General features: G+C 43.2%; 4 protein-coding genes and 1 non-coding gene across 5 annotated transcripts in view; 3 read left to right on the top strand and 2 right to left on the bottom strand.

Annotated features, from left to right (window-relative positions):
* Positions 1–18108, top strand: part of LOC126561389 (tectonin beta-propeller repeat-containing protein) — a 445867-nt gene that overhangs the window by 97671 nt on the left and 330088 nt on the right. The window lies entirely within an intron of this gene.
* LOC126563311 (LITAF domain-containing protein-like) overlaps positions 1–18108 on the top strand; it is a 317379-nt gene that overhangs the window by 4874 nt on the left and 294397 nt on the right. The window lies entirely within an intron of this gene.
* Positions 724–17512, top strand: LOC126560774 (ionotropic receptor 75a-like). Its single transcript, XM_050216725.1, is given in 10 exon segments — positions 724–1296; positions 1825–2204; positions 6766–7038; positions 7504–7671; positions 7758–7909; positions 8246–8345; positions 9589–9875; positions 14559–14770; positions 15761–16056; positions 17188–17512. Coding segments are annotated over 10 exon segments (2766 nt in total).
* Trnav-cac (transfer RNA valine (anticodon CAC)) lies at positions 2544–2616 on the bottom strand. The gene has a single exon. It is a non-coding gene; the product is annotated as a tRNA-Val (tRNA).
* LOC126562199 (protein arginine methyltransferase NDUFAF7 homolog, mitochondrial) overlaps positions 12297–18108 on the bottom strand; it is a 259818-nt gene continuing 254006 nt past the window's right edge. Inside the window, exon 5 of the mRNA XM_050218643.1 lies at positions 12297–12309. The gene's annotated coding sequence lies outside the window, so the exon portion shown is untranslated. The remainder of the gene's footprint in view (positions 12310–18108) is intronic.

The raw sequence follows: 18108 nt of genomic DNA, 5'->3' as shown, positions 1-18108 counted from the left end.
CTCGGATCCTTTTATTATTTTTCCCCAATGCTGTTGTTTTTTTAAAAATATTTTTGTCAAGTATTACGGCCCTGTGCCGTATTCTGAACTCTTCTTGAGCTTCTGAGTTGTAAAAATTCTTCAAGGGATTTCCTCCTAGTTTTTTTATTGCCTTATCCCGGGCATGCTTCGTACAGTGCAATTGATATTGCATAAAAAAATAGAGTTAAGAAACGATCTTTTACGTTTTCAGGCAGATAAAACATTATACTAACACTTTATCTGCTTGTTTCTCCCTACAAACGCAGCAGGTTCTAGCTTACTTGACTTGATTTCATCCATAGCCGAATAGTTATTCCAGTGTGTGGAAAGGATTATTTAACTTTTCATAGAAGAATATTGGAAAATGAATAATCTGCACATCTAGTAATTCTTCTAAATATAAGAAAATATAAGAAATGTTCGTACGAAAACTGTTGAAATTAACAGAAAAACATGATTTTTCAACATGATTATTTCCCGTTTATAATCTCTTAGGTATTACATATTTTATAAACATGTCCAATGGTCATCTAACATGCTCATGATGTCAATAAACGCCAAAAATTGATAGGATAATCATTTGGATGGTCGAGAGCGACCACCACAATTATGGCAGCCAAGTAATTGCTAATTTAAACAGCTTGATTTCGCGTACGCTTCGTCCTTCGCCATTATTATTGGCGGGAGTATCCCTCATCATTCATGCAAGATGTCGAACGATTACGACTGACTGGTGATGGAATAATTTTGCCCCTATTTCCGCTCGTAGTGTCTGGCAGCAGGTATAAATGGGACCTCAATCACCCAATCATCCTTACTGCGCTTGGTTAGTGTGTTGTTTCTGTGCAACGGATGCATCTGGCAAGTACAATGCATCATTGGCAGGGCAATCGTGTAATACTGTGGGGCTTCGCATTGATAATCCTACCGACGGTGGTAGGGTTTGTGTACGGAGCAAAGAGTGCTGTTAAGAGCAACGATTACAGTGAAACAGTTGCTACATTTGTGCTTCGCTTTATACGTGACCATAAAGGCTTAAAGCAGGGCATCGTTTTCGGGTGTGATCAGAAGTTATTGCTCATTTACAAGGTTTTATCGCAATTGACCACCGCCGGCGTACGCGTAAGGACGGTGTCGACGGACCCAAGCTCGTCACTTGGCATGGACACGGCTGAGCACGAGCGGTTTTCGAGCACTCTTCGACAGTCGCTTGAATTTCATCAATTTGTGCTGCTCGATATGGCTTGCGAAAGCGCACCGGATGTTCTGGGACAGGTGAGCCGGTTGTTTATCCTAATGGTTCGTCGTAGCGAACCGTTGGCTATGAATAACATGTGGTGCTTTGGTCCAGGGTACAATACTTTCCTCTCACATAAGCAGCGTGCGTAAAAGAGGATCTCGGGGTGTGCTCTTTCGATAAAAGCGCAATGATATTCTATAGTGGTAATAGGCTTTACTTAACGGTGACTGACGTTATGGGAGAAGTTAACGGGTGTCGTTGCAATAAGTGGACGGTGCAATTGTAGCTGGAACTGGGTATCATCAGTAACTTGCAATTCTACTAACCGATCCGGGATTAATATTTCTGATGTTTGTAATTGTTCCATTTACAATTCATTTTTTGTGACTTGATTCTGCAATTTGAAAATCAGCAAACAGATTATAGTAAAATTACCATTAAATGAGACAATTATTCGTACCTCACTATAATCAATCTTAATCATTCTTCGGCAAAGTTTGTCCTTACCACGTGGATCAAAACATGCTAATTTTCCCTATTAATACTGTGCCCACACCCCACAGGCCTCACAATATGAACTTTTCAACGCATCATTCCATTGGCTGATAATTGATAAAAATTACAATAGCATCGTGGATGGCAAAAAGATGGCCGCAGGCATTCCTGCCCACTTTTCGACTACTGGATTTACGGTCAAGAATAGTGCAGTGTCCAGTGCGGGCAAACCGGTCGGCACGATGCAATCCTTCGTCAACGATACTGTGCTGGAGAGCAGTAGGACGAACGACCCTGGTCCGACAGCTAGTAGCGTCAACACCCGAGCGAATGCCAAGGGCGATACCTTCGAACTGTTAGCAACAATGAACGTTAGCATCAATGCAGAAATAACCGTTGCAAGGCCGACGGATACATCCTATCGGGGATTCACACTCTATGATCTCTGGTAATCATCCGTTTCCATTGTTTGGACGTGTTGCACACGTATCCTTTCGGTAACACTGGTTGAAAGTGGTGCTGGCACGTCTCTCTCTCTCTCTCTCGCTTGTCATTATCGGTTAGCACCTTCGCCTGCTTCTTCCACGTGTATGCGCACCAACGTGTATGCCCACAGCATTCATAATCTTTCGTTTTTCACTAGCTGGCCCGATTAGCCGTTATCGGTGCGTGCAAATAAACCAATACAAATAGTGCTTCGGACAGAATAGAACAATTTACAGTCGACTATAGAGTAGAAAGTGTGCTGGTATGAGTCAATTATGGCCGGCAAAACAAAAATATATCATGTTTCCGCCCGGGTTCGAACCGGGGACCTTCTGCGTGTGAAGCAGACGTGATAACCGCTACACTACGGAAACGACGAATAGAAGAGGGCCATGTATGATTGGTGGTGTGTGAACGAAGAGAGTTATGTATGATTGGTGTACAAAATCACTGAGTTCATTCGTCAACTTCATTCGTTCAACTTTCTCATGATTTACTTGTAACTCTTATTTACTTCTAATTATATACATGGTAAGATGAGCTAGTACGAAGAAATGGATCAGATAAAATGCATTATTTTGTAACTCAGCCAGAGTAACCAGATTATTTTGAGAGAAAATAAAAAAAACTTGACTCCCTCTTTTCCCAATATCAAAAGATTTTGGTAGGAATTATGAAAAATCTGTAGTTTGAGGGTGCTCATCTGTGGCTCAGTAGGCTAGATATACAGATAAATCGGTAGTTCTGGTTACACTGAACACTTAACATACTCTTCAGGGGGGGGGGGGGGGGGGGGGGCTAGTCGTCCATTACGTAACGCTTGAAGGGAGGGAGAGAGGAGGGGATGTTAGCCCATTAGCGTAAGGCAATATTGGAAGGGGGTCCCTTCAAGCGCTACGTTTTGTAACGATAGGAGGGGAGTTTAAAAAAATCATGATTTTAGGCGTTACGCAATTTATAAAGGCCCCATAATGGTAGCGAAAATTGCGGCAAGTGTTAAGCACGTTAAGTAATTTATGATGTAACCTACTTAAACATGGTTTTTTTTATAAGCTGAATTTGCTTTCATTATCATTTTACACTTACTTTTCTCCTATTAATCAGTCCCAGAAAAAAAAAATGCAAAAATAATGCATTTTATGAAAGTCTTAAAAACGATTGTGGAAAATGTGATGGTTTTTTGCGTATTAGGGCAAGAGTGCCATCGATAAGAACGGTCAGCTAGATAAAATTATAGGAAATTAAGGAAAAAGTTATCAGATCAGATGCTTCACTGTATTTCTTCACTGTACTGTATTTTTTTATTTTACTTTTTATATACTTATTTCCAGAAGGACGGCCTGTCCGTATTGCTGTTTCATTACTGTATACGCTTCCAAATACGCTTCCACGGCATACCGTATCTATAATAGGGCATGTTATAGGCCTTACCTAGTGCGCCTTCAAACTAAATTTTCCTCTGACCCTCGATCATTCTGGCGTTTTGCCAATGCCCGTCGCAAATCCAATGGCATTCCTTCCTCAATCTCTCTAGGCGATGATGTGGCTGATACGTCCGCTGGCTGTAGTGAACTACTCGCGAGACATTTTTCAGGCGTGTTCGTTGACCCATGTAGCAGTACAGTGTCTCCTCCTGATGCTTTGGCCTACACGCCTAGTAACGTCATTAGCTGCAACACCGTAGAAATAGATGAAAATGTGGTTTCAAAGGCTCTAAAGAAACTAAAATTCTGTTTGGTGTTTGAACAATGGGTTGGTGCTCTGCCCCCCTAAATGTTGTGTCGTCTCTTTCGGGAGGCCTTCTGTGGACCGGCTGTTATGGAACTACTCCTTATGCGGCACCCAAATAAGTAGAATAAACACCGTAAAAGATCTTGGGGTCTTGTTGGATGAGGGACTCTCATTTGATGAATACATTAACCATGTAGTTAATAAAGCTAATAGAGCACTAGTCCTAATTTTCCGAATGGCTTCTGAGATCAGAGATCCTTTATGTTTAAAGGCACTGGCACTGTACTGGGTTCGCTCCGTTCTGGATTATGCAAGCGTAGTGTGGACCCCAGCCGGAGAAATTTCTACGTAGGGAAATAGAGAGGATTCAGAGGAAGTTAGAGGAAGTAGATTCCGCCATTCGCACGCGCAGTCCTACTTCATCGCCTGTATCCTTTCTTCTGAACTCGACGTCCCGTCACTTTTATTTTCTATACCCCTGTATGTCCCTTCTCGTCGACTTCGTGATAGACCACCCATATTTATCCCTTCCCGCCGTTCGGTTTTTGACCAGAATGATCCTTGGTTAAGATGTTGCGTCTCTTTCAACAGAGATCACGAGCTGTTCGACTTCAACTTTCCTATTTCCCACTTCCGAACCCGCCTTCTAGAGTCCTCTACCTTTACCCCATAAAAGTCCTTTACCTCTAATGACTCCTCATCATTATCCCCCCCCCCCCCCCCATACCATAGTTTAAGGATTTACATTGCGTAGCCCGGAAAGGCAGACAATTTGAATTAAAAATTAAATAAAGTTATCCAGGAGTATGTTTTGGGGTTAATGTGTGGTCACCAATTCCACCTCTACTGAGTTTTAAAAATCGTTTGATAACGACCAGAACTTAGCTCCTCACTGGCCTTAGGATTTGTCTCTTTGGGTTTCTTGCATTTTATTGTGTTAACGGTAAAACTTCGTGTTCTAATGCGGTTCGTGTCACCGGAGTGCTCTTTTCGGTTACGGATCTAATTGCCGATCAAAATTTACTCCCTAACCACCCTTTTTCGGGACCCCCACACCTACTAGAACACAGCTGGAAGATCTGTTTTACTGTGAACTAGTAATGAAAAAGTACGAATTTTATGATTCAAGCCTTAGTGAAGTCGATCGGAATATTAATTCCAATCTGGAATTAAGATCTCGAGTTTGTGACTAAACATGTTTACGTTAGTGATAGCACAACGCTCAATAAAATCAGCGAAAAGTGTGCGGCACTTTTGTCCCAAATAATGGTGATGAAGGATCGCCTCAAAAGCTAGTTTTTTGTTAAGTTTTGAATTTTTCATAAAAAAATAATTGTGTTTTGAGCTTCATGATTCGAGATTTTTTTGTCCCAGTTTTTTGTGTAATTCAAAGTTTTTTTTATATATTTTGTTTCTTTCTGCTTTGAGGGTGTGGTGGAGAAGGAGAAGAAGAATTGCATTCACGGTCGCCATGTGGTGGGGAAGAACATTTGCTAACTGTGCGGACCAATATCTTTCTTTTATCTGACTGTCCAGGCAGTCTGAAGATTCTAGATGAGAATCTCTTCTTACTGGAGCGTTGGAAACATCGAGGCCTTACCTTTGGTAGGGGGACGGACTCTCGATGCTCATCGGCGGAGCAAGTCGGTTAGGCGACTTTGGATGTTCAGAAGGAATATTCTTTACAGGTTGGAGGTTTGAGGCCTTACCTTGGGTAGGGGGACACTCAAACTTTTGAACGCATGGTTTAGAAAGAATTGAACGCAAGGTTTAGCTTGTTGTACCTTCTCTCTAGACTGCTCGGGGGATGGCTTGTCGGGACCCAGAAGACAACTTTATTTATACCCAATTCTTACAATAGTATTTGCTCGTTTTTTGTAACCAAAAATTGTTTCTTATTGTTCACTTAATTGTTATTATTTTCTTGTGGTTCTTTTTGCTGTTGCATTTTGCTTGCTATGGCTCGATATGCATGAAGTTATTTGTTTTGTGTTTTGTTGTTTTGTGTTGCTGACCACTTTGTTAAATTGGTGAATTTCTACTCACCGTATAATTGCTACGTACCGCTTTATGCGAGATAATGTATATTCTAGTGAGATGTTTAGTAGATATGTTACAAGGGCTTTAGATTTGAACTGGTGGAAATATTATAAGATTGCAATCAATTTTGTTTGATTAGTAAAAAAAAAAATGATTACAGTGAAAACTATATCTTGTCACAGCTACGAACAATTCTGTATATTCACTCAGGCGTCTAATTGGATGTTTACTGAACAAATATTTAAACTGCTGCATTATCTTCGTTGCAGTTTTTGATTTATGAGTTGAAGTGAGACAAGTGAAGGATAAGCTAAGATACAATAAATATAAAAGTAAGGTTTAGAACAAGATACACTTAATATAAAATTAGATTAAATGGTTTACTACATCCGTCATATTACATTATGATTTCAAATGTTTTGTTCTCATTTTGTTTGGTTGTTCTAACTGGTTTTGTTTGAAATATTTGACGTACCTACCAATTCGCTTATTTAAAATATTTTTTTTTTCCTATCAATTATTCACTTTTTCTTTATGCACAAGAATTTTGTAGTTTTTTAAAATTTCATTTTCATTCAATAATTCGTTGCGAAAGCTAATACTCTCGTTTTTCTTTGTTCTGACGACTTAAATACAATTTGTTTTTTGCTTTTTTGCAATGTCAAGGTAGAGTAAAAATTGCCGAGCGTAGCTTAGCCAAGTCTGCATTTATACCGCCATCGCCCTACATTGCCAGTCTCGTTTCTGTACAGGAATCCTGGTTTCATCAGTGGCGGTAAATTGAAAATAGAATCGCTGGGCAGATACTCTGCAACCGAAGGGCTGCAGATAGAGAAGCGCGAAACGACTGTGGTCCGCCGACGGAACATGGACGGGCTGAAGCTAAAGATAATGACCGTGGTGACACAGAAACCACATCAACCGTTCGAGCGGTACCTTACGACGCCACAGAACACCCATCTCGATTCCGTCCATCGCTACAACTACGGCCTGATGAGCATGCTGAAGGACTTCTACAACTTTACGTAAGTCCTTGCGCTGTCACGGTGGGGGTAAAGTTCGATTCATTAAGGAAGCTGGACGGGGAGACGAATTGTTGAGCTGCTGCTGCTGCTGCTTGTGGTTTAACTTTTCACACATGATTGATGATTATTATGACGCTCCAGCCACGGCAGATCTGTTCGATGATGATGATGATGTTTGTCGATGAAGTGGGTTAGGTTAAGCGAGCGTACGGTCTGGCGATGTCCAGCCCTTGATAAAGTGGCGCACTGGCGTCAAGAGTCGAACCGTGTTTGACAGTTTTCCGGGGGTGCGGTGCGGTGGCGTTTTTGTTCGCACGGTGCAACTTTTCAACCACCGATTGTGGCAGCCCTGGCAGCAGAGGGCGTCGAGTGGGTACGGGATATTGCAAACTTCCTTACTAAAGTCATCAAACTTGTCCTTCTCCCGACACTGCACTGCTGGACCGTGCCGGTGACCGTGGGCAGCTTCGTCAACTGGCGCACCAAGAGTTGGGGATATTTGCGGAACGGTAAGTTTGACGGTATGATCGGTGCGTTGTCTCGCCGAGAGGTCGATCTCGGCGGTTCGCCCATGTACTTTCGCCAGGAACGGCATCGGGTCGTCAGCTACACTACCCGCACCTTCATAGAACGGTTAGTATGGTGCCCTTTTTTTTCCTGCTTAGTATCTTCCGCTATCAATTCTTTGCTTCTCTTTCGATATTGTCGAAATGTTACAGGCCCTGCTTCATCTTTCGCCATCCGCCGCGCAACGATGCGGTAAAGAATCCGTTTTTGCTGCCATTCGAAATAATCGTTTGGTACTTGATGGTTGCCTGCGGTTCAGTCTTGGTGATGGTTTTGTGCTTGAGCTTCTTCGTCGAAGATGCAGGTAAGCTTTATTATTGGAAGCTTTGGACGAGTGAAAAAATTACATGAAAGAGGAAATGTCTTACAGTAAATTAGAAAAAAAAAATCTTCAAAAATTCAAAATTTAGCTTCAAAATATTTTATTCTTGTGCATCAATAGCTTATCTGTTCAGCTTTAAATGTTTGATGCAAAAACATGGCATAAGATATGCAACAAAGAGCCTATAATGCACGTTAAATTGCAACCATTTATTCATCGATTTGCGCTATTTCTTATAGTTGTCGAAGGAAGCTCCACGCTCACTTCCCGTACAACACGAAAGACAACATCACATGCTGCAACACGCCCGCTTCGTAGCAATAATGTCGTTGCTGCAGCAAACACCGCACACGGAACAATATGGAGCAAAGCTGGGACAATCTTCCCCCTGGCCGGGACCGGTGCAGCAAGCCTCGCGGTAAGAAACGTGTCGCCGGAAACGTGCCTGGATGGATCGCTTTTAAGCCATCGTAAGCTGTCACCGATGCGGCGTAACTATTGGCACCCAGCAATGGCAGGCATCAGTTACAATGATAATGATGATGATGTGCCGGCTTTCGGAGGTGCATCAAACGCAGCGGCAGACAATCGGTAGGTGCAAAAGATCCGCTTGCCAAGTTTGTTATTGTTTGTGCTGATGGGAGTTGTCGTACAGATTCTAGGGCATTGTGAAATGAAACGAGTTGGCAAAGGCACAGCACCATGCCCGTGTGTTGTTGTATGCCGTTGTGATGAGATTACATTTGCAATAAGCAACATCACACGTGCAGAAGTGCGAAAAAAAGGATCACGAAATGTATCACTTTGTGTCCAAAAACTGTGACCTAAAACTTGAAATTTGTAATAGAAAAATCGTAAAAGCAGGACTTTTTGAAGCAATAATCTAAAATTAATTTGCAAATGAGTTTGAACTTTTCGAGCTACATAGAATTGAATTTTCGATGTGTGCTGCGGCCATCACTTAACTTAATTCAATGCCCAACAATTGTTGGAAAGCCTTTTTTAAAAATAAACTTACCAATGCCGTTTGTCCTAGCATTGATTGTGTGTACGGTGGTTTTACTAGTTTCGTGAGATTTGCCTGCATATCTGCCAGCTTCTTCCCGGGGTGCTTAACATTGATGCTTGATCGGATGCATCAGTTTTGGGCTGCATCATTAGTGGAATGAGATTTACCTTTTGTGCGCGAGTGCAATCGGTTGTGGAACAATGTTTCAACTTGCAGCTTTGTGGCTGTTCCCTTTTTTAAAAGGACCGATCATGTGTACCTTGAATCAAGCAGATCTACTACGTCGTGTGTGGAAGTACCCCTGGGGGGGGGGGCGTAGGAATTGGTATTGCCCGTTCACCGGAAGAAAATCATTATTACAAGTAACATTTTTCATTTCAATCAGCAAATGCAAAGTTTGCCGTATCGAACTGATGCATCTTTTTTAATGGTGTCCCCTATTGCCGAAGAAAACTAACGATGATCAAAATGGTGTACCGTGTGGCGTTGTTGTTGCTATTTTCGTTCTCCATGTTGTCCTGGTCCTGTAGTCGTCTCCATTTCTCGAGCTCTCGAGTGTAGTCTTTTTTTTTTTTTTTGGTCGGTGCACACTACATGTCGAATAACAGTCAAGTTTCTTTGGTTTGGTTCCCCTATTTCGGTATCAACACAGCACCACGGATGCAGCCGGCTCATCTCGTTGGCGATGGAAAATATGCCACTGGCTATATCCGGTGGATTGTCGTCAGCTCGTACGTTGCAATGGCGGTGGCGCTGCTGCTGCTGCTGCTGCTGCTGGATCCACGGCACACAATTGCCATAACAAGACCGTCCCAGCAAACATATCGTCGACGCATCGATTCCATCCGGGAGACGGAAACGACGGCGCCAAATGCAATTATAAAGCGGAAAAGGTATCGAAAAGCATTTTACTCTTTCTCGGAGGCGTGTGTCAACAAGGTAACTTAGCAAATGGATTTTTTCTCCTTTATCTGCTTTTTTTTCTTCTTCTTCTGTTATAGTTGTTGCCATTGTTGTGTTGGTGGATGGTGCACGGGTTTTTGAAAAGTTTCTGGTTCGCTAGAAAGCTATGGCTGGAAGCGATGGTACGGATTTGAATGTTTCTGATTTTGCTCGTTGCGCCACACATTGTGTTAACTTTTGTGTGAAAACATACATTGCAAATCGTTCGATCCGTTCAAATTTCGGAGCAGCAGTTTTGAAAATGTTACGCTGTGGTTTCATTACCATAAGGCAAAGGTGTGGATTAGACGTAAATTGATTACATCGGTAAAGTTAAGAATGGTTTATAGAAGGATAAAGTGCAAACTGTTTAGCAATGGAAAGTTTTATTTATTTGGTTAATGGAAGGTTTTTGTTCTATTCGTAAGGGAGGTCTTTCCGTATAGATAGTGGAAGGTTTTAGCGAAAAAATCTGGGGTTTTTACGCGAGCCGTTTTTCCGCTCCGGTTCGAATCTAGCAAAATAGTTTCGTAGCGACCTTTTTTTCAAACTCGTTCCGTTCCGATGCTTTTTTCCCGATCTGATACGTTCATTTCGTTCCGTTCTTTTTTCGTTGCTTTTCGAAAAACCTTCCCATTATCAATGTGGTAAATTAGCTTCATAATAAGGTGTTGCACTTTGTTTATTTAAATTAATTAAATTTAACACACCCCAACTGACCTCAGCGTCAACCAACAAGGGATTATTATCCATCCCCGAATATCTTAAGATCAAGCAGTATCTGCAGTGGCGGATTTAGCCCCTCGGAGGCCCTAAGCGCAATGCAAGTTGAGGGCCTCTATTACATTAAATCTGCTGACCGGGAGGGAGGAAGGTCTATTTTATTTTATTTATATCTTAATTTGTATGCCGCGTGGGTTTTACAAATATATTACTAGCCTAAGAAGTAGAAAAGGAAGAGTAATCACGTAGAAGAGCGCGGAATCGGGATACCGGGATACCAAAATCAAATAGGTGATAAGAGTCATTAAAGGCCGCCAGCGCTCGTATGAAAGGGTCATTCTGGCCATGGCGTGTACTACGAGACGGAATAAAGGGAGGAGGTCTGTCTCGTAGATGACGGGAGGGATCATACAAAGGAATCAAAGTTAAAAGCGCGAGATCATCGATGTCATTGGAGAGGAGACAAGTCGACAACGGAGAGGATAAGAGGGGACCGCTTCAGTGTATCCGGTTAGACAACGGCGAACAGCAACACGGGTAAATTTCCGCTGTACCCTCTCTATCCTATCCATCGCTGTCTGGCCAGCTGGTGACCAAACTACTGAAGCGTATTCTAGAATTGATCGAACCCAGCAACAGTACAGAGATTTGAGACATAGAGGGTTCCTGATTTCAGAGGACAAACGAATAATAAAAGAAAGAATAAATAAGCCAGACCCCAAGATCTATAGTAGAGGTAACTCTTGATAATTGAATTCCACAAAAGGAGTAATCCCACAGTATTTTCCTCGAAGAGCGACCGAACGATAAAAATCAACATTTATCAAGGCAAAGCACTAGACCATTGGAGCAACACCAGGTAAAGAAGGAATTAAGGAAGGATTGGAGATTCAAACAATCGACGGACGAGGACACAGTCGTCGACAAACAAAGGAAAAAGAAGAGGACTGAGTACGCTTCCTTTAGGAACCCCAGGCATGGCTTCGAAGGAGTCGGAGAGAAAGTCCTCAACTCTGACGCTGTAACTTCTGCCGTAAAGATAAGACTTGAGCCATGAAAGTAATGGCTCACCAAAACCAAGTTTGATTAATTTCATAATCAATAATTCGATAGGAATACTGTCAAAGGCTCCCTTGAAATCGGTATATATGACATCAACCTGACGGCCGGAAGCCATATGATTGAAGACAGTAGAGACAAGAGACATGAGGTTAGTGGATGTGGACCGTTTACGCATAAAGCCATGCTGATGCTGGGAAATAACGTTAAGTGCACGAGACAAAACAGAGGAATGAACAATCGACTCAAGAACCTTGGAAGGAGCGCATAGTAACGAAACACCACGATAATTTGTGAATAAACAGCGGTCACCCTTCTTGAAGATCGGGATTAACGATGCTTTTTTCCAGATCAAGGGAATCGAACCGTCTTTCAAAGACCTACCGAAAACACGGCACAGTAAGGGAGCGAAAAACATTGAACATTTCTTTAAACAATGAGGACGGGATACCATCAGAACCTGGGGAAAAGGAGTGTTTAAGCTTAGAGATGGCAGACAACACAACATCAACATTGATGGCTATGTGGATTCGGGGCCCTTTACCAGCTCTGCCGTTCACTCCGCTCCGCTCTGAAACGGGAAATCTACCACTGATCAGATATTCACCATGCGGCAGATCTTGGATAAGATGACGGAGCAGCAGCACCACTCTTTCCATCTCCTTATCGACTTCAAGGCCGTATACGATGGCATAGCCAGGGTTAAAATGTACGAAGCAATGAGCTCATTTGAAATTCCGCCCAAACTTACCAGACTAGTACAAATGACAATGACCAATGTTACATGTCAGGTGATGGTGGATGGTAACCTCTCGGGGGTCTTTGCTACAACCAAGGGACTGCACCAAGGAGATGAGCTAGCCTGTCTACTCTTCAATCTAGCGCTAGAGAGCGCCATCCACGACTTGGAGGTGGAAACTACGCAGACCATCTTCAACAAATCAATCCAGATCCTGGCAGGATCGAGCAGGCTGCAGGAAACCTCGGGTTGGAGATTAACGAAGCTAAAACCAAATTGATAGTGGCATCACCAGCGACTCTGCTAACAAATCCCGACTTACGCAGGGGTGACCCGGTTTTCTACTTTCTGAGGAAACTGTTCTACTCAAAACATCACGCGACGATCGAAGTTGGGACTATATAGAACTTTTACAGTCCCGGTACTCACATACGCCTCTGAGAGATGGAATCTTACTAGAACTGACAAAACCCTCGCTCGTTAGCCGCGTTCGAGAGGAAGGTGATCAGAAGGATTTTTGGCCCTGTATGTGTGGGAAGACGATGAAGGAGCCGCTTCAATGTCGAGTTCCACGAGATGTACGATGAACTCACTGTCGTACATCCCATAAGACTCTCCAGGCTCCGGTGGGTTGGTCATGTCATTTGAATGGCGCTAGACGACCCAGCCAATAAAGTCTTTTTAGGTCGTCCACAGTAAGACCGGTATAATGGTTTAGCCGGTTTAGAGGATTTCTGCAGTAGGCCAAGACCGCTACGTTGTTGTAGCGCTTGCTAAGTAAGTAAGTAAATTTCCTTAGTGTTCCCCGGTATTAACTACGGGATACGGGAGCGATCAATCCTCAATACGGACGAACGATCCGGAAGGTTTTTGGTTTGGGCTTTGGCTTTGTGAAGTATGGTGTTTCTATCACTTCGACCACTGGAACGCCTTGAAAGAGGTTATGTGGTAAATCTTTACCCCTCATTTTAATTTGTTTGAATTGTTTTCCATAGAGTTACAAATTGATTAATGAGCAATTTTGAATTAATGAAAAACTTTACCCACTCTTCCTTACTCCTAAACTACTTGCTAGAATTTTATTACAAAAAAAATGCAATATAAAAAACTGGAAACCATATTCAAACGTTATTTTACTACTTTGAAGAGTAGATAATGTATTTGATGATAAGAAAGAAGCTAAAGAATAAGAACTTCCAGCTAAAAGAAAATTCCATTATTAACTACACATTTGCAACCAACGTACCACCGTACCAAGAGTCTTGTAAAGCAAAAACAAATAAAAGCTCAATCGAAATGATTGATTCAGGCGTTATTATTGTTCGGTTTTCAACTCTTCCAACACATCCTGCACGATCCTCCCCGGTTACCGCAGAGAATGAGAAAATGAAGTTTCGGCAAATAAAGATAAACTCACATTACCCACTCACACTGCCTGTTGGTATGATTTGAAAAGTTTAACCACCCCAAACCGTTTGCCGCATCGCTTGATTCGCGGTATTGTTACGCTGTCAGTTCGTTTTGTGTTTCGCATGTGAAGCTGAAACTGACAAGCAACATTTCTTGACACGGCGAATATCAATCATCTGGAGCACATCCGGACGAAAGCGGAAACACTTCCTTGGAAGCAGTGGGGCAGTGGGGCACATGTAACATAACGGATGAGGATGAACGTTCCGTTCGACATTCGTTGCCTCCCGGCCTTGCCGATGGTTGATCTTGAGGAAAGAATTAATTTGAAATTATGTCTATTGGGCTTATCATTTTACAAAATTATTAGCAAGTTTTGCAGCACATCGAAAGAATGTTTTTTGTTGGAGGTTTGAGAAAATTAGTTTCATCACTGTTGAACACACAGTAGCGTGGTGAATGATGTAGTTTAACCTTTCAACTAACAAAGGTTGACTTACGCTAATAGCTTCGAAAAGCCTTCCCTCACAGACTGCACAACGTGCGATGCCACATTCAATAAACAACCCACGATCGGTTCACACTGGACGGTGTGATGTGAAGTCTAGTGGCCGTATTGTGTAAACCCATAAAGCTTGTATCAGTTTTCCGCCACCATCAACACCCCACCCTCTAATGTCCCGCCGGTGGAATATACCTCAGTTGTGTGAAATGCTTTTTTCTCGTATTATTTTCGTTCCATTTAACAGGATTATCCGAGATACCGCACCTATCATCCGGCAGATGTACGTCATTTTTCATCCTGCTCTTCGGCTACCTCATGTACCAGTACTACTCGGCCAGCATCGTCGGCACGCTGCTAATGGAGCAACCGAAGAGCATAAAAACGTTGAGGAATTTGATTGACAGCCGGCTAACGCTCGGGATCGAGGATATTCCCTATTCCAGAGATTACTTTGTGGTTAGTGTTTGATTGAAATTTATGCTATCTGCCCACTGGTCAGGCGGGGGCGCCCGGTCGATAGGTTGATCCGGCATCCGATCAACGAGCAGCTTCGGAAATACACCCAAGAAAGTGTGTGATCACCTTGGCAAAAGTTGTCCGGCACAGGCGCCATTATTGTTTTTCCTTTCCGCTTCGAATAAAGTCCCACAGTTCTTGGACTCGGTACTTTGTGCCTTCGCAAACTATCTCCAGCCGAACCAATTTGGGGCGAAGATGTCCGGGAATGGCAAAATGGTGAATGCAACGAAAACAAAGAAAAACACTAAATGTGGTCCAAAAGACACGAATCGGAGTTGTCAGAGTAGAGCGAAAGAGAGAGAGAGGGAGAGAGAAAATGCAAATATTTTCAGTTGCATCAACCACGCTGCCATTCACGCTAGATCGCACCTCGGAATACACGCAAGCACACATCTCCAGCTGTGCAGTGCAAATAGATTAGGAGAGCGTGTACGCAAATAGATTAGATGGGAAGCACAAATACATCCGTCCATGCATCCATCCATCCAGCTATCCACCCATGCACAACCAAAACTGCCGAAACGGTGGCACGGTCACGCTGTCCGGCATTTTTTTTCCGGACCCAAACCGGACTCGGACTCCAAAAAAAAAAAAGTATTAAAACAATGACCAGTTCGACTGCAGCATTCACCGGTACTACCACCTTTGTGTGTGTGGTACCGATCGTTCTTTCACATTTTCCGTTTACGCTACGAGGGACGCGCGTTGAATGTTCCGCATCGAAAGTGCTCGCATTTATGGTTGTAGCGCTTTTTTTTTGTGTGTGCTTTAAGCGGGAAACCCAATGTCGTTCTGATAGTTTCCATTTGCACTCTTTCTCCTGTGTGTGTGCTGTGGGGGATTGCTTTGTTTTCGATGGAACCTCCAAAATTGTCCTTAAAAACACTCCAAATACTCACCACTCGGGCTTCTCCTTCGCCGTACCAGCGCACGACCGATGCTGATTCGCTGGAACTGCACCGGACCCGGATCGAGTACTACGAGCCAAAAATGGGACGCAACGAGTCCCACTTTCTAGCGGCGGCCGACGGTCTGCAGCTGGTGCGGGACGGTGGTTACGCTTTTCACGTGGCCATTTCGGCCGCCTACCGCATCATCCGGTTGACGTTCAGCGAGCGGGAAATTTGCGAACTGAGTGAAATTGATATGTTCCCCGTCTGGTCGCAGTGGATGGTGGCGATCGTACAGAAAAACTCACCGTATCGCGATGTCATAACATACGGGTAAGGTTATGGGGATGATGCGTTGGGGGTTTGGGTGGTAAATTGCACACCGGCACACACACACCTATTAGCACGCTTTCAGGCCATACCAGCCTAGGACGCTTGCAAAACTGTCTGTTGGTGGTAGGGCTTAGTGTTGCCTTGCCTTCCCAGCAGGGTATTATTAACCCAGCACAAAGCATTGTTTTTGATATGATTCTTATCATTTTTGTGAGTGTTTCGGGTAAAAGTTTCAGGACAGCGATGGGAAAGATTTATTTGCTTCATGCTTGCAAAGATGGACATTTTAGAGGATTTTTAGAACGACAGTAAGTTAACAGAAATATAGACATCTCCTATATGGAGTTGCTCGTCGACTAATTTCACTAATCAACTTCACCGATAGAACTAGATTAGTAATTTATTTGAAAAAGAAATCTCTCTAAAGTTGAGGCAAAAAAATCAAGTCTCCTCAAAAACCCCACAAAAAACGGTGGAAGCCACAAAATGTCGCTGTGAGCTGGGGTGATCGGCACTATTTCTTAACGTTTCACCACCGGAGTTTGTACCTTTCGGATGTTTGAAGGATGCCGAGTTTTATGCTCGATTTCAATCATAGTTTCAATAACGCTTCACCTGACTTTCGTCATAGTGAAAGGCTGTTTGGCCGTGGCAAGTCATTCTTGTGCTTCGGCGAGGTCGTGTACCGTTGGGTTTGGGTGTGGCGGCGAAGGTTCTGTGTCCTTCCCGATAGACTGTGGCCAATTGGTTTTTACTCTGTCAGCGCGAACTATCGCGATACCGGGGCTAGTAGTTGTCTGTAGTTTTTTAGTTGTTGTTGTGTGTTTTTATTTTGTTTTCCCATTCTACGTGTTGTCTTCATTCGCTTTTGCACTGTGCACCTGCTTCAGCTGAGTGGAAATGCATTTTTTGTGTGTGCTTCGTGTTGGCAGTTTCAAGCTTTGATGGTGAGGGTTGATGTTTGTTCTGGTTTCGTTTTGTATCGTTTTTTTTTCTTCTTTTCGCATGTGTTTTCTCGCCACATTTTTTTTTCCTGCCATGCTGACGTACCGTAACGGTATCGGGATTATCTCGGTGTCCTATGGCCCTTCGTTCACGGGGGCCACTAAATCCGCCGGACTAAACTCACAGATTACGCCGGTTGAATGAAGCGGGATTAATGCAGCGGCAGAGACACGTTTGGCAGGAACCGAAACCGAAATGCGTTCGCCAGATTGCCCCAACCGATTTGATCGTCGGTTTGGATGCGGTAGTGTCGGCGTTCGTGCTGCTGTGCGGCGGAATCGTTCTGTCCGTTTGCGTGCTGTTCGCCGAAATCCTCTGCCATCGGATCGAACGTCATCGGCACGGATGTCGCCGGCGGCTGGGACGGAATCGTTTTGTAATGATGACGAAGCAGCATAGCTTAGTGACAGAAGCTGGCAGGAATGATACGGAATTGTTGTACGTTGAATAGCTCAGGCAGTCAGATTTCATCGCCATTTCCGGTGCGGATTGTTCTTAAATCGATGCAGAGTGCTTTAGCAGTGTATCTTTTGTATGGTGTTTGAAAGGTGAGTCAAGAGTGTGAGGGGAATTCTTTTCATGTTTTAGGAGAATGTTGTCGTTCTGAACTTGTGTGTAATTGAAATTTTGAATTAGAATTGCGTGAAGTCACCTGAAAGATCAATAAGTAATTAGTATACCCTGCATATATCACGCTAGTTGATCTCTGGCTTACAGGACGCTTGGACTTGTCAGAAGACTATCCTTGGAGTTTTCAACCCTCAGTGTTAGAGAACGCTGTATTATGGCCTTGATCCCCTAGTCTTCGTACACCTTTCCTTTGTGCCGCACAGTATTTGGCTCAAACGATCCACTGCTAGTTTGTTTCCGCCATTTCAATGCCTATTCTGATCATTTTGGAATCTCTCTGTCATCTTTGCGTTCTAAAATTTCTTCATCCTTTATTTATTAACGTTCCTTCTATTCCAATTCTTTGCTTTTTTCATCGATCCTGTCTCAGTGTTTAATCTGTTTCCTTCAATTTGCTATAGCTCCTGGGTTTAAAAC

The sequence above is a fragment of the Anopheles maculipalpis genome, chromosome 3RL (assembly GCF_943734695.1).
Source record: "Anopheles maculipalpis chromosome 3RL, idAnoMacuDA_375_x, whole genome shotgun sequence".
Classification (NCBI taxonomy): Eukaryota; Metazoa; Arthropoda; class Insecta; order Diptera; family Culicidae; genus Anopheles; species Anopheles maculipalpis.
This window is presented reverse-complemented; position numbering and strand designations above follow the sequence as displayed.